At 53.2% G+C, this 13,716-nt stretch overlaps 1 protein-coding gene across 3 annotated transcripts in view; it reads right to left on the minus strand.

Annotated features, from left to right (window-relative positions):
• Window positions 1–13,716, minus strand: part of GALNT2 (polypeptide N-acetylgalactosaminyltransferase 2) — a 194,846-nt gene that overhangs the window by 156,915 nt on the left and 24,215 nt on the right. Inside the window, exon 1 of one of the 3 annotated variants that reach the window (XM_040464850.1) lies at window positions 3,028–3,051. The exons of the other annotated variants lie outside the window; for them this stretch is intronic. Coding sequence (XP_040320784.1) covers window positions 3,028–3,036 — 9 coding nt within the window. The 5' untranslated portion in view covers window positions 3,037–3,051. Of the gene's footprint in view, window positions 1–3,027; window positions 3,052–13,716 lie in introns of those variants that run through there. 3 annotated transcript variants of the gene reach the window in all.

Here is a 13,716-nt window from a genome sequence, read left to right on the forward strand (position 1 = left end):
CTTTTCAACTGCCGGGGGAGGCCGGCAGTGGCGTGTGAAGTCAGTTCAGTGGGTTGAACAATTCCATGTGGCTCAGAGTGAGAGCTCCGGGTGGCAGTGAGCTTGTCTTCTCCTGCTGTGCTTCCCCCAAGCCCACATCCTGTGCGATGCAAGCCAGTGAGCCCGATGAATGAGCCTGTCCAGACCGGAGCCATACTCAGCAACACCCTTCGCAGCACTCAACGCTTTACACAGAGAACATCCACCTGTCCGCACATGCGCGAAGAACGGGGGCCCACGACCCGCCCGAGGCCACAGAGCCGGCAGGGCAGCCGAGTCCAGGAATCCGGGCTCACAACACAGCTCGTCCCAAGAGGCCACCTTGCCCTCGACCACCACAGCTCCCCCGGGGGACTGCTCAGGCTCTGCTTCTCTCTGCCCTGATCTCTGACTCTGCTTTCCAACACCTCAAGTCTAACGAACATCTTCTGGGAAGACTTTTTGCCTCGATTCTTCATATAAACCAAACCACCTTCCAAACGTCCTGCTCTGGCAGCAAATGGAAAACCTATTTGGAAGTTTAAAGACCTCTGTGATTCTCTTTAATCAACAGCTTAAGATACAGCTTAAGATATACACACACACGCGTGCTCGCACGCATCGCGCACACACACGTGTGCTTGCACCCATGTGCGCACACACACGCACACACACAACCTGTGAGAAGGAACTACAATCCCTCTTTTCCTGACTACAGTCGCCTCTCAGTCTGTGCAGGTAGCTGACCGCCCCCCCCCCCGCCCCCACAGAGGAAGCAACCACCTGCATTTATCAGCCACTGTCTGTGCCACCGCCACCCCTTATCTCCACCCCTGCCAGTCTTCTCACCACGATAGTTAGGTCTTTATACTCCCAGAGCACCCGTTCTGCTGACAGGGTGCAACCTGCTGAAGAGAATGCCCGAGGAGCCCAGGCTTCCTGACACTGAGGTCTAGTTTCCAGAAGCAGCTCCTTCTTGTGCAGGCCTGAGCACTGCGTTCGGGGCTCAGCCCACATGGATCCACGGGGTGACCCCCGTGCATCGCTGCCACGTGCCCACCAGCAAGCCTCACAGATGCGGGGCCTCCGTTTTATCACTGAAATTAGCGGGAGAATAATATTGCCTTTTCCGCGGCGCCGTTATAAGGATCAAATGAGACGGGGCACGTGACCAGGATGAACTCATGCATTGCATCCACACAGGAACACTTGTGCAAGTGAAAGGGAGTGTGTTAATCGCCACGCCGGGGCAGCAGAGCATCCTGGGACGGCCCAGGACACTGGCACGCGGCCAACCTACTGACTTAGTGAGAGGGACTGTTTAAATGAGGGCTGATGAGAAGTATCACCGATGCCTGGCTTACAGAAAGTGCCCGATCCTTGTTCATTACTGTTACGTCATCCGATACCCCTCTCGAGCCCCAAAGCCCACGATGTAAAATTCTCAAGAACAGGCATTAAACACAAAAGGCCAGCACTGAGGCCACAACCTCCGTGGCCGGGTCCCCAGACAGTGGGCCAATCACCGCTGGCTTCTGCAACTGCAGGGACACGGAGGCTCAGGCGTCCAGGGACCCGCCCCAGGGCCATAAGGACGCACCAGGTCCCCAAAGCAGGCACTGGGCCATTATCTCCACCCACGGCTATTCCTCGTGCTGAAACCTTTGGGTGATGGAACACCCTCCCCGCCAGGCCTGGCCAAGTTCACAGAGAGGAATAAACTTGCTGCCCGGAGATACACGGCTCATCCACGCGGAGAACACAGAACGCTGCTATCACTCAAAGTCCAGGAAACGGAGGAGATGGTGCCTGGCAATTCTCCAGTGCGGAGCCCTGAGCAAAAAAAGCCTGCACACCCGAGTTCGTGGAGTCTCCAAGTGGTTAATGGACAACTCTTGCACAAGACTGGCTTCTAAGAAGTCAGGCTGGAAGACCAGACGAAAGGAATCAATCGTCTGTGCTGCGTTCACCCAAACCGCTATCAGGAAACGAAAAGGGCCGCCAACAAAGGTGAGCGGGAAAGGCTGGAAGGACATGGTGTGTGTTGACACCGGCTACTGGGTTCGGTGGCAGAGCTACATCCGCCACTTAACTAGTGGTCCGCCTTGAACACGTTGTCCAGTCACTCCTGGGGGGGGGGGGGTGGGGAGCAGCGCCCAGCATGTAAAATGGGCATCGTCATCCTCACGAGCCAGTAGGACATCGATCCCAAAGCAGAGTAAAACACAGGTACCAGTCTCCCGTAAAACCACAGTGTGATGACGGGAACCGAAGCCCTCACGGTCGTACGCCGCCATTTACGCAGCTTAGGCGCTTCGCCTGCGCTGACCACCAGGAGTTACGTAGGAGGCGGGTCAGAAAGAACATGCTCCCACAGGAGCTTAAGCAAAAGCAACACGGGGGTCACTGAATCGAGACACCATCAACTGTGGGGCACACCATTACTTTTCCATACCGCTTAGGAGGAAAAATTGTATCAATTAAACCATGAAACACCGTCCATCGTGAGCATCCTGGTCTCAGAGATGTTAAAACACGGGGGGGGGGGGGGGGGGCATTTTAGAATTAATGAGACACAGTGTAACGAGGACCCCAGGGTGGCCTCGAACCCAAGGTCTAGTCCTCACTGGACAAGGTTCGAGGCCAGTTTGAGCCCACTGAGCAGTGGGTGTCCGGTGGAGAATGCAATTTAATCACGCCGGGGAGCTCGCATGCATTCCAGACTCCCGGCGCCTCCTGCAGCGTCTGACTCAGCGGATCTGGAATGGGGCCTGGGGATCCTTTTCTCAAAGCTCCTCGGACGATGTGTCATACAGGCCCTGGAAGGGTTCCTGCCGCCCTCCAGCTGGCCCTCGCCAGCCGCCCCACTGCCATGCCCTGGGCTGAGAAAGTGAAGAGATGTTCCCGTGCCTAGGGCGCCCTGTGCCAGCCAGGGAAAAAGCCCGGCTAAACGAACAGAACAGGATCTGCTCGCACAGCGGGCCCCCTCCCTCCCCCTTCCGCTCTAACCTCTGGCATCGGGACACGTCTTCCGCGAGGGACGAGCCAGACCGAAGGTGTGGGTCTGTATCTGCAGTGCCATTCTGTGGCCCTCCCACACTCCCATTTCTGTGGCGTTTCTCATGCACGCTTTCCCCCGACTCTGATTCATTTTCTGACTATGCAGTTGCAAACCTCCATTTAGAACGGGGGGGGGGGGGGAACTGAAGGCGTCCTGTGTGGCATTTCCCTAAGTCAGCTGTGACTCAGCCTGGCAAAACCCCAAATGCCTTTACAGAGGCTTCCTTCTGCCCCTTTATTAGCTCAGCGAGCAGCCAGGACTGGTAATAACAGGCCAATCGCTGCTCAGGGGCGCATTTGCCGCCCCTCCCCTGGGACCCAGGGAGAGAGCAGGAATGCGGGGCCCCTTCCTCCCAGCTCTGCAAACTTCATTTACATTTTGAAGCGTCAGGGGACACGGGTATAGCACTCCAGGATTCCTGAAGCCTATTAAGAAAGGAGAGCCGAAGTGGGTGGCGAGGGCACGAAGCAGCTCCAGCCACCTGTTCCCGCCTCCCACCCCTACTCGGCACACATTTTTTTATGACTCAAGGTATCCAACGAGGCAGGGGTTTCAAAGCTTCCCATGTCTGATGCTAGAGCAGCAGGGGGTTGAGAACCCGGATCATCAAGCTACAAGGACAGCTACAGCCCTCTGACGGCCACCAGCTGGTTCTGACAACCCAACGTACCACGGGAGGCGACGGATTCCCCGGCCGGTCATGCCGCCCGATTCCCCACAAGACAGGATTTCGGGTTTTTTTAAGAGAGCGGTTCCATTAACGAAGCTTTGGGGAAAGGAGCCAGGGTGACGCTGGGTGAGAGGGCCCTGTGCCAAACGGACGCCAAGCCCATCTGCCCTGCCTCCCGCAGCACCTCCCGGCCGCCCCGGGGCCACCGGCTGCAAGGGGTCTAGCTTCCCCATCCCACATCGCGGGGGAACGAGAGAAGCCAAGGGTGCTGGGGTCAGAGGGGAATGCAGCTCTGTACTGAACAGGAACGCAGGGCGGGCCCCGCGTGGGGAGCGCGCAGTGAGCACGGATCAAGTCGATTCGTTCATTAAACCCAACGCCTGGCTCTTGGGGGCAAGCGCTGGCACCCTGAGTAAGGAATCGTGCTGGAGAAGCACGGCATCACTCCGGGAGACGCTGGCCAGAGATCAGTGCAAGGGCAGGTAGGAGCGACTCTCGCGGAGGAAATGACCAGGGAAGGAAAGGAATAAATAACGAGCCATTACCTAATAAGGGGTTTGTCTACACCAGCGAACTTGTTCCAGAACCGAGGCCAAAATCAGGGTTAACTACCACAGTGCCTACATGATCATTATGCGTTTGGGGGTTTTGGTGTTTTATTTTGTTTTGGTTTTTTTTTCTTTCTTTCTTTTTTTTTTTTTTCTTAAGCCACCTACTCTTCTCCTTAGAGCCACAGAGAAAATCCTGCAAGAATCTTTTTCCTGGAAGCAGACACGGCCTTGAGAGCCCCAGGGATATAGACGGCCCCTGCAGTCCACCCACCTCTGCCCCAAACCCCACAGGAGGGAAGCCCACTTGTATTTCTTCTCAGCCCAGCGGCGGAAGACGGAGGCCTGCTCGTGGCTGTCGACGGTCGTCCAGGGGAAAGGCGGCGGCTGCCGGAGAGCACCTCCGGGCTCAGCCCAATTCTCACTCCACAGAAAGTGATCACCTTTGCACAAAGGCAGCACAGTCACTCATATCCACGGGCAAGAACAAGACAAACCAAGGTGAAGGGAGTAAAAGCCCCATTAGGTCCCGCGATGTGCAAAGGGAGATTCCGCCACTGTTATCAACATCCATTAAGGGGATCTGGGACTCCTTGAAATCTAAGGAATGATTACTAAAACATCAAGGACCACAACCCTCTGCCTCTGTAAACAGCTCTTTCTAGCAACGGCTTTTCTGGACAGCCTCGCCCAGGAGGAAGCAGAGGCTGTTAACAGTTTCTCTAAAAATGGACTTGACTAGCGTTGTGAGAACCCCTTGCGGCCGAGTGCTGTGTCCCAGGCACCGCCTCAGGGAGACCTAGGTCCCAGCCTCAGCGTGACCTGCGGAAAGCAGAGTGTCACTACTGATCCCACGGAGGGAGGCCTCAAATACTAGCCCTCCCCATGCCACTTCTGAGTAGTCCCCACCCTCCTCCTGGGCCCCCCCCACCCCCGCCCCCCTAAGACAGTCCCTTGGCACTTGCACCGTCACGGCTGCTGCGATGTCAACCAAGCCTCTCTCTGCCACCTGCCCAACGAATCTGCGTTTCCCTCCGCGCCCACGACAACAGCTGGCAGTGACTCGGTTTGCTCTTTAAAAAAGAAGAGCCACACGCCGCCCCGAGTCCTCGCGCCAAGCGCCTGTCAGTCCGACCAAGAAGCCCGCGTAGCCCTGTGTCAGATGGACGAGGAATTTCCACCTCGCTCTTCCAAGATCCCGAACTGGGTCCAAACGTTCCCCCACAAAACCGCATCGGTCACAAGCTCTTCCGGAAAATAACCTGGGAGTTCCCAAACCGGAACTCGCCCACTCGGGCTTATAATTTCAGAGAGCCACTGCTTCACTCTCTGAGACCAAAGTCACGGATTTATCTTGAAGCTGGAGTTACCGTCTCCAGCAGGAGCTCCCCTGAGCATGCCCCACCCCTGCGTTTAGAGCATGGAAACCCGCGCTGCCAGCCAGGGGCTCCCGGCTGCCCAGCCCCAGTCGCTCTAAGGAAAGTAAATGAGCACATCTGCCCTCAAGGGGCTTCGCCGGGTCTCCCCTTTCCTGACGTTAAAACAGAGTCAGGCTTGTTTTCCTTCCTCTAAAAGAGGAGGAAAAGTTTTAGAACTTACTAGCGCCTAAAATTCGCTCCCCTCCCCGATAGGCAATCTGTCTTTGCACTTGAACGCAATGCGGACGGCTCACCAAGAAGGGCAAACAGCACAGTAAGAGCGTTCGGGAACCGAAGACAAGAGAGGCTAATTTAGGAGGCAGCAATCCACTCTCCAACCACTTCCGGTGCTCCCGTCTGGCAAAGGGAGGAACAGGTGAACCGTCCCCCAAACCTCCCCTATGAACCTCTCCCTGCGCATCAACCCTTTACCCCAGGCCAACCGGCCCCCAAGTGCCAGGAGAGGAGTCCACATCACATAGCTTCTTGAGGGAAGAGAGGGAGCTTCTCAGGAAGAACACACACAAAAAAAGCAGGAACGATAATCCATCACAGATTCGCAGAACCCAGAGTTTGACTTGAGACGTGTGCTCTCCCTCCGTCACCCTTACGTTGTTTATTAAACATTTACTCCTGTTTATGAAGCACGTACTCCAGAGTTTGGCTGACCAGGACCTGAAAACCTATGAAAACACCCTCAGGATTGTGTCAAGAATCTGTTAAGTCATCTGAAAAGCACCCGTTTTGTCTGTCTTGACAAACTGGGGACATACTCTGCAGGCTTAAGAATTTCCGCTCAACACACACACGCTGGCACCTGACAGACTCAACGGCAGGCAGACGTGTCTGGGAAAACGGGTGCGCGAGTGACCGGACCCAGGGAGCGCCTGATAGGGGCTGACCACAAGGGCCAAAGGGTCACAGCCACTCAGAGAAGGAAAGGCTGGTGGACGTGATGGTGCAACATTTATTGCGAAAGTCAGAATTACAGTGAGGCGCCCTTGGCGTTCAGGAAGTGTCAGGGGAAATACACACACACATACAGCTGACCCTTGAACCACACAGGGGTTAAGGGCACCAACCCCCTACAGAGTCGAAAATCGGAGTCTAACTTCGGACTCCCCCCAGATTTAACTTTTTTTTTTTTAATTTTTTTTTTAACGTTTGTTTATTTTTGAGACAGAGAGAGACAGAGCATGAACAGGGGAGGGGCAGAGAGAGGGAGACACAGAATCCGAAGCAGGCTCCAGGCTCTGAGCTGTCAGCACAGAGCCCGACGCGGGGCTCGAACTCACGGACCGTGAGATCATGACCTGAGCCGAAGTCGGACGCTTAACCAACCGAGCCACCCAGGCGCCCCCAGATTTAACTATTAATAGCCTACTGGTGACTGGAAGCCTCACAGAGAACGTAAACAGTTGATGAACACGTCTTGTCTACGGTTTAGGTATCACGTGCTGTATTCTTTTTTTTTTTAGTTTTTTTTAAATGTTTTTATTTTTGAGACAGAGAGAGACAGAGCATGAGCAGGGGAGGGGCAGAGAGAGAGGGAGACACAGAATCTGAAGCAGGCTCCAGCCTCTGAGTTGTCAGCACAGAGCCCAACACGGGGCTCGAACTCACGGAGTGTGAGATTATGACCTGAGCTGAAGTCGGACGCTTAAACCGGCCGAGCCACCGAGGCGTCCTTCACATGCTGTATTCTTACAATAAAGTAAGTTAAAGAAAGCGTTATTAAGAGAATCAGAAGGAAACATTTACATACTGCACTGTATTTATCGGGAAAGATCTGTGTTATCAGTGGACCTGAACAATTCAAACCTGTGTTGTGGAAGGGTCAACGGTACATACATATGGAATGTGTGTGTATATGTGTGTGTGTGGGGGGGGTGCATAGTTCCCCACACTTCCTAAACCCCTGGGGTGTGTATGTGTACATTATGCATGCATATATGTATATTCCCCCACTTCCTAAATGTGTGTACATATATACATAGGAGTATGTGTGTATGCAGACTTACACGTACAAGAACACACACACACACACACACACAGATTCTGGAGTGAGGCAGCCTTGCATGTTAATTACACCTGTCAAACAGAAGAGCACTGTGACTTTGGAGAAGTTATTCAGCTCCCTGTGCCCGTCCATTTGCGGAAGCAGGTCAGTGATACCTACACCTCACAGGATTTGCGATGACAGAAACCCTAGACGCCCCCCTGTGCACGGCAGCAGGCACACAGCAGGTGCAGAACTAAGGAAGTTTCTCCAATGTCCTTGGCAGCTATTTGAGGAATATGAGCTACCCCTTAAAATTTGGAAAACTGAGGCACGGAGTGATGGGGCAAGTTGCCTGGAATTGTAGCAAATGAAAACCGCTTCCCGGGGCACCTGGGTGGCTCAGCCGGTTAAGCGCCGACTTCGGCCCAGGTCATGATCTCACGGGTTCGTGAGTTCGAGCCCCACATCCGGGCTCTGTGCTGACAGCTCAGAGCCTGGAGCCTGCTTCGGATTCTGGGTCACCCTCTCTCTCTGCCCCTCCCCTATGCGCTCTCTCTCTCAAAAATAAACATTAAAAAAAAAATTTTTTTTTTAAATTACTTCCAGAACTTGACCTTTCATTTTGTAATCACTGACTTAACAAACAGTATGTTGAACTCCTACTCTTCACCACAGACTGCATTAGAAACTGGGAGAAACCATGGGCTGTGCCCTCTGGACACCTAGGTCCTAGTGGACAGGAAAGAAATGCTATTACCTAAACATCCACAGTGTCTGGGACGCCAGGCCATGGAGAAAGCAGTTCCTTAGGGTCGGACATCTCCTAACCCTGGAACAGAAAGAAGCTGAGAGGGGCGCCTGGGTGGCTCAGTCGGCTGAGCGTCCGACTTCGGCTCCGGTCACGATCCCGCAGTTTGTGAGTTCGAGCCCCGCGTCGGGCTCTGTGCTGGCAGCTCGGAGCCTGGAGCCTCTGTCTGGATCCTGGATCCCGTATCTCCCTCTCTCTCTGCCCCTCCCCTGCTCACGCTCTGTTTCTCTCTCTCTCTCTCTCTCAAAAATAAATAAACGTTAAAAAAAAAAGAAAAAGAAAGAAAGCAACTGAGAATGACAGCAGCAACCGGCCCCTGGCAGGCACCTGGCCCAAAGGAAGGACGATGGAGCCCTCTTGCCTGGGTTTGCAAAGCCATCTGCAGAGCCAGATGGAGGGAGACTCCAGGAACTCCTGGCTGGCAGCCTCACAACATGGGGGAAGAAGAAGTGTCCTTCTAGGAACGAAGGCCAAAATGCCATTAAGCTATCCACAGTGAACCCTCCGAGGGCAGGGGCAGTTGCCAAGACACAGGCAGGGCCCGTGGCCGTATAACATATGGTACCCCCAAACAGGGTTTCCCTGCTGGCATCTTTAGGGCGTCCCAGCTTGGGACATGTGAAGAGCCCTATCAAGGAGAGAGACGTCTTCCTGGTGAGAGCTACCGAGCCGCACGCACTTGCTGTAGAGTCACGAAACATACTGATGGATTCGCGCTTTCGAGAAACTTGCAACAAAGAATGTGTCTTAACCCTGTCTGTGGTCCTAGACTCCCAAGACATATGACGTGACGCGCCCCTGCCCCGCACCCCCCGTCTGGGGCTTGGAGAACTCCGGCATCGCTGTGGTAGGACGACTGGGAATTAGCAAAAGGGGCAAAATGGTGCCAGTAAAGAAAACAAACCTGGGCCAGGGGACGCGAAGACTGCTCTAGGTCCACAAGCAGGCCCAGAGCACAACGTGGTGGGCGGCTTGTGCTTTGCAGAAACGTCAACATCAAAGATGCCCAGGAGGATACGGCAGGATAAGGCAGGCCAGCTCTTCCGAGAAAGGAAGTGAAAGTCTACGGTGAGATGGCGACGCTGAACATGAAAACTCAAGGAATGACGGACGCGTGACACCGTATCAGTTAGACTTTCTAGCCAATCTCCCAGACTCACCGAGGAGTGAATTCCCCCAAGCCTCATGCCACATCTCGGGCAGTCCATGGCATGCAGTGAATAAATAAATATATCCTAGAAAGGGATACAGCAAATCCACAAGATGTCTGGGTGGCGGCCTCAATGCCTATCATCCCGGATTAATTTTTGTGGCCCTGGGAGAGTCTTTCCGGCTAGGGCCAGCCCCCAGAGATCCCAGCAGCCTCCAGGAGCCTGCAACCCTCACAATGGCTCAAATATGGTATGTTGTGGGAACTTCTCACTTTGGGTCAGGCTGGGCTACCAACAGGGTCAGGTGGTCCAACCCGGCTAATCACTGGGAGGAAGGACAACCGAGGCATAAGGTAGACACCCAAGTTTGGAGAGGGACGGGGTTAGCCCAGTCCCCTAACACTCCTACCCTCAGCTGGGCTGTCGAGGTGTGTGGTGAGCGGAAGCCAAGTGGCCGAGGACGGGACGTGGCCCATGTCCCTTCTCAGAGCTGCTCCCCTCCCCCGCGTCGTGAGGGACCCTCCTGACTGGGAACCTATTCTTCAGAGGATGCCAGGCCCAATACTCCCAGCAGGACACTGGTATTGCTATGGGGGTCTGGAACCTCCTGCCACATTAACTCTGGAGAAAATACACAGTATTTAGATATGCCTTCGAACCTCATCATCCCACAAGTAACTCCTTATAGTTCAACTCTCTGCTGAAAAGTGTAAAGGGCTGGAAGTTTCTAGAAAAATGCAATTATAAATGGCCACTTACCCAGAATGCAAACAAGGAAATTCAGAATTTATTGTGGTGTTGACTACTAACATTTATATACTCTTTTAAACAAGGGATACTCCTAGATATTAACTCGTATTTTTTAATCTCTAAAACCAAAGTAGAATTTGCAGTGTTACTGGTTTTATAAAGCCCGACCTAAAGACGCAGATGCATGCGCTGCCGTAAGCTGCCCATCAGGTAAGTGCCATACATGTTACCATAATTCTCTACTAGTTAAACACATTTCAAAGTTCCACAATGCCAAAAATGGATGATTAGTTCATTTTTAAGCTTAAAAACGTAAGGAACGTCACTTACGACAGCCAAAAGGTAAAAGCCACCCAAGCGTCCACTGACAGATGAACCGAAAACGTGGCCTATATCCGCACGACGGGGTATTATTCAGCCTTACAACGGAAGGGAACTCTGATCCCCGCTACGATATGTGCGGACCTCGAAGACACTAAGCTAAGTGAAACACACCAATGGCAAAAGGACAAACACTACACAATCCCACTCATACGGGGTTCCTAGAGGAGTCAAACTCATAGAGACACAAAGCAGAAAGGTGGTGGCCGGGGGCTGGTAAGGGGGCGGGAGACTGGGAGTTAGCGTTTCATGGGGACAGAGTTTCACTTTTACAAGACGAGAGTTCTGGAGGCCGATGGTGGTGAGGGACGCATGACAACGTGAGTGTACTTAGTGCCACTGAAATGTACACTTAAAAAAACGGTGGGAGGGGCGCCTGGGTGGCGCAGTCGGTTAAGCGTCCGACTTCAGCCAGGTCACGATCTCGCGGTCCGGGAGTTCGAGCCCCGCGTCGGGCTCTGGGCTGATGGCTCAGAGCCTGGAGCCTGTTTCCGATTCTGTGTCTCCCTCTCTCTCTGCCCCTCCCCCGTTCATGCTCTGTCTCTCTCTGTCCCAAAAATAAATAAACGTTGAAAAAAAAATTAAAAAAAAAAAAAAAAAAAAAAAACGGTGGGAGAGGAAATACACTTGGTTTGCCAAAGAATGGTAATCTCAACAGGATAAAATTTGTATCTCCCGAGCGAAGTACCTGGTGTTTTAACAATCTGGGTGAAGCGTTCGTTAAATTCGGAGTCTGGCGGGGAAAGCTCCTGAGGTCCCCTGTGATCCCGGGTCTGAGCTGTGCAATCTCAGACATGCCCTTTCTCCCACTCACCATTCCCTCCTCCCAGACGTGGGTTTGGACAGCAACTCAGTATGATCCTGATGTTCTCCGAACAAATTTAATAGGAGGAGGGAATCATTCTGTTTGCTTCTAAACAAACCATTCAGACAGAAATGAAGGAATTACTCATTCCGCGGAATCTTTTTACCATCTGTTGCCGAAGGGACGTCTTCACTGAATGGGAGCCTGAGCTGGAGGACCTCAGAGTGAATTAAACCCAAGGAGGAAACGTGCCTTCCAGGTTTCGGGTCCCGCTGGGTCTATGCTTATACAGAATTCAGGCCAAATGGGTTTTCCCCTCGAGAAGAAATAAATGAAAGGACTACTCCTAAGGAGATTCGACCTGGACAGCAGTTCCCAACCTGGTACCCCCGCCCCCACCCCCACCCTGGGGCTGCTAAGGATTACAAGGAAGAGGCTGGAAAACGGAATTAATTATGGATCGAGAAAGACTTTTTTGCTTAATGGATTAAAAAAAAAATCTCTTAAATAAGACGAGGGTCAAACGCAGAAACATTTAAGAGGTCCTGGAAAGGAGGACGGAGGGCAGGAAGGCTGAAGTGGGGCCCTCAGGACATCCTTTGGCCCCCTCAGTGATAAGCAGCCAGCATTTTCTCCTCATCACCCTGCCCCTCCTGATTCCCTTCGACAAGACATGCATATTAACAACTATCACGTTTGAATCACTTAAGCAAATGACTAAGCTGCATTGATAAGGAATCCTTTAGTCATAATTATCACAGATAAGTACATATTTAATATGCTCGGTTTCAGTAATTAAAATCCGAGGGGAAAATCTTCTATCGTGGCTCAAGCTGCACTGGCAGGTTCTAGAATGAGAAGAGCCACAAACTGGAGCTGGCCTGGCTCAGCGAGAAGAATCGTGACGGCAAACATGGAGCGCATGGCTCCCCGCTCCCCAGCCTGGGGTGGCTCCAATTACCTTCCTGCACAAAAAGTCCTCCTCAAGTGCAGTGACTCAGACGACGACGACTGATGGCATCTTGGGGCGTGCTGGGTCGCCTGGGCAGCTCTTGTAGCCCACCGGTGTCACCGGGGTGAGGCCACAGGTACCTGGCGTAAGGGGTGGGTGGCCTCTCTCACCTGAGGCCTAGGCCCGGGTTTCTCCTGCATGCGGCCCCCCCCCGCCGGCCCCCCAGAGTCTCCTGTCCTCCTGACAGCTCCCCAGGGCCTCCTGCATACCTACCACAGGTTAGCTTCCACTTCTGAATCGGTTTCATCTATGTGGGGAGATCGCCAGCCCCCTGCAGACCTGTGGGGACGATTCACAATCACCTAACGGTGACTGGTTAGTCCCCACCCGCCTGGCTCTTGATCATCTCCTTTCCCTAAACTGTTTGGCTCTCTTTCTCGTTTGGTAGTTTTTAGGTCCACTACACATATGCCTTTTCACATCAGATGTTTTGGGAAAGTGTATTTAAGTCAAAAGTAACACTGTTATTACCCGCCCCCCCTCCATCTACTAAGTGATGGAACTAAGGCTCCATAACAAGTGGAGCAGATCACCCGAGTTTACACGGCCGATAAATGGTAGAGGGTGGGTTCAAACCCATTTATCAAGACTGCCTTCTTGGCACCCCCTTCGTGCTGCCTCTCAGGAGTGAAAGGATACACAGGATGAGGCGTGTGGCCAGTGGCGCCACCCCCCACCCTCCCCGCCACCCCCACAGGTCTCACCCTGGACCGGGTCAGAGCTGTAGGAGACAGGGCTCTCTCAGAGAATGCCTTTACCCAGCAACGAACTCCGGGCCCTCGCTTCAGCTTTAGGTGTTGACCTAAACAAACGGCTCCATGTGAATCCCTGCATTTGGTTTCTGATATTCTTTTCCCCAACCAACACTATCCATTAGGATGTTCAGTGACCTTTATTATTTTTTTTTTAATTTTTTTTTTAACATTTATTTATTTTTTGGGGACAGAGAGAGACAGAGCATGAACGGGGGAGGGGCAGAGAGAGAGGGAGACACAGAATCGGAAACAGGCTCCAGGCTCCGAGCCATCAGCCCAGAGCCATCAGCCCAGAGCCCGACGCGGGGCTCGAACGCGGGGCTGAAGTCGGACGCTT

This window comes from Herpailurus yagouaroundi, unplaced genomic scaffold, assembly GCF_014898765.1.
Source record: "Herpailurus yagouaroundi ecotype Mexico unplaced genomic scaffold, PumYag 530, whole genome shotgun sequence".
Taxonomy (NCBI): domain Eukaryota; kingdom Metazoa; phylum Chordata; class Mammalia; order Carnivora; family Felidae; genus Herpailurus; species Herpailurus yagouaroundi.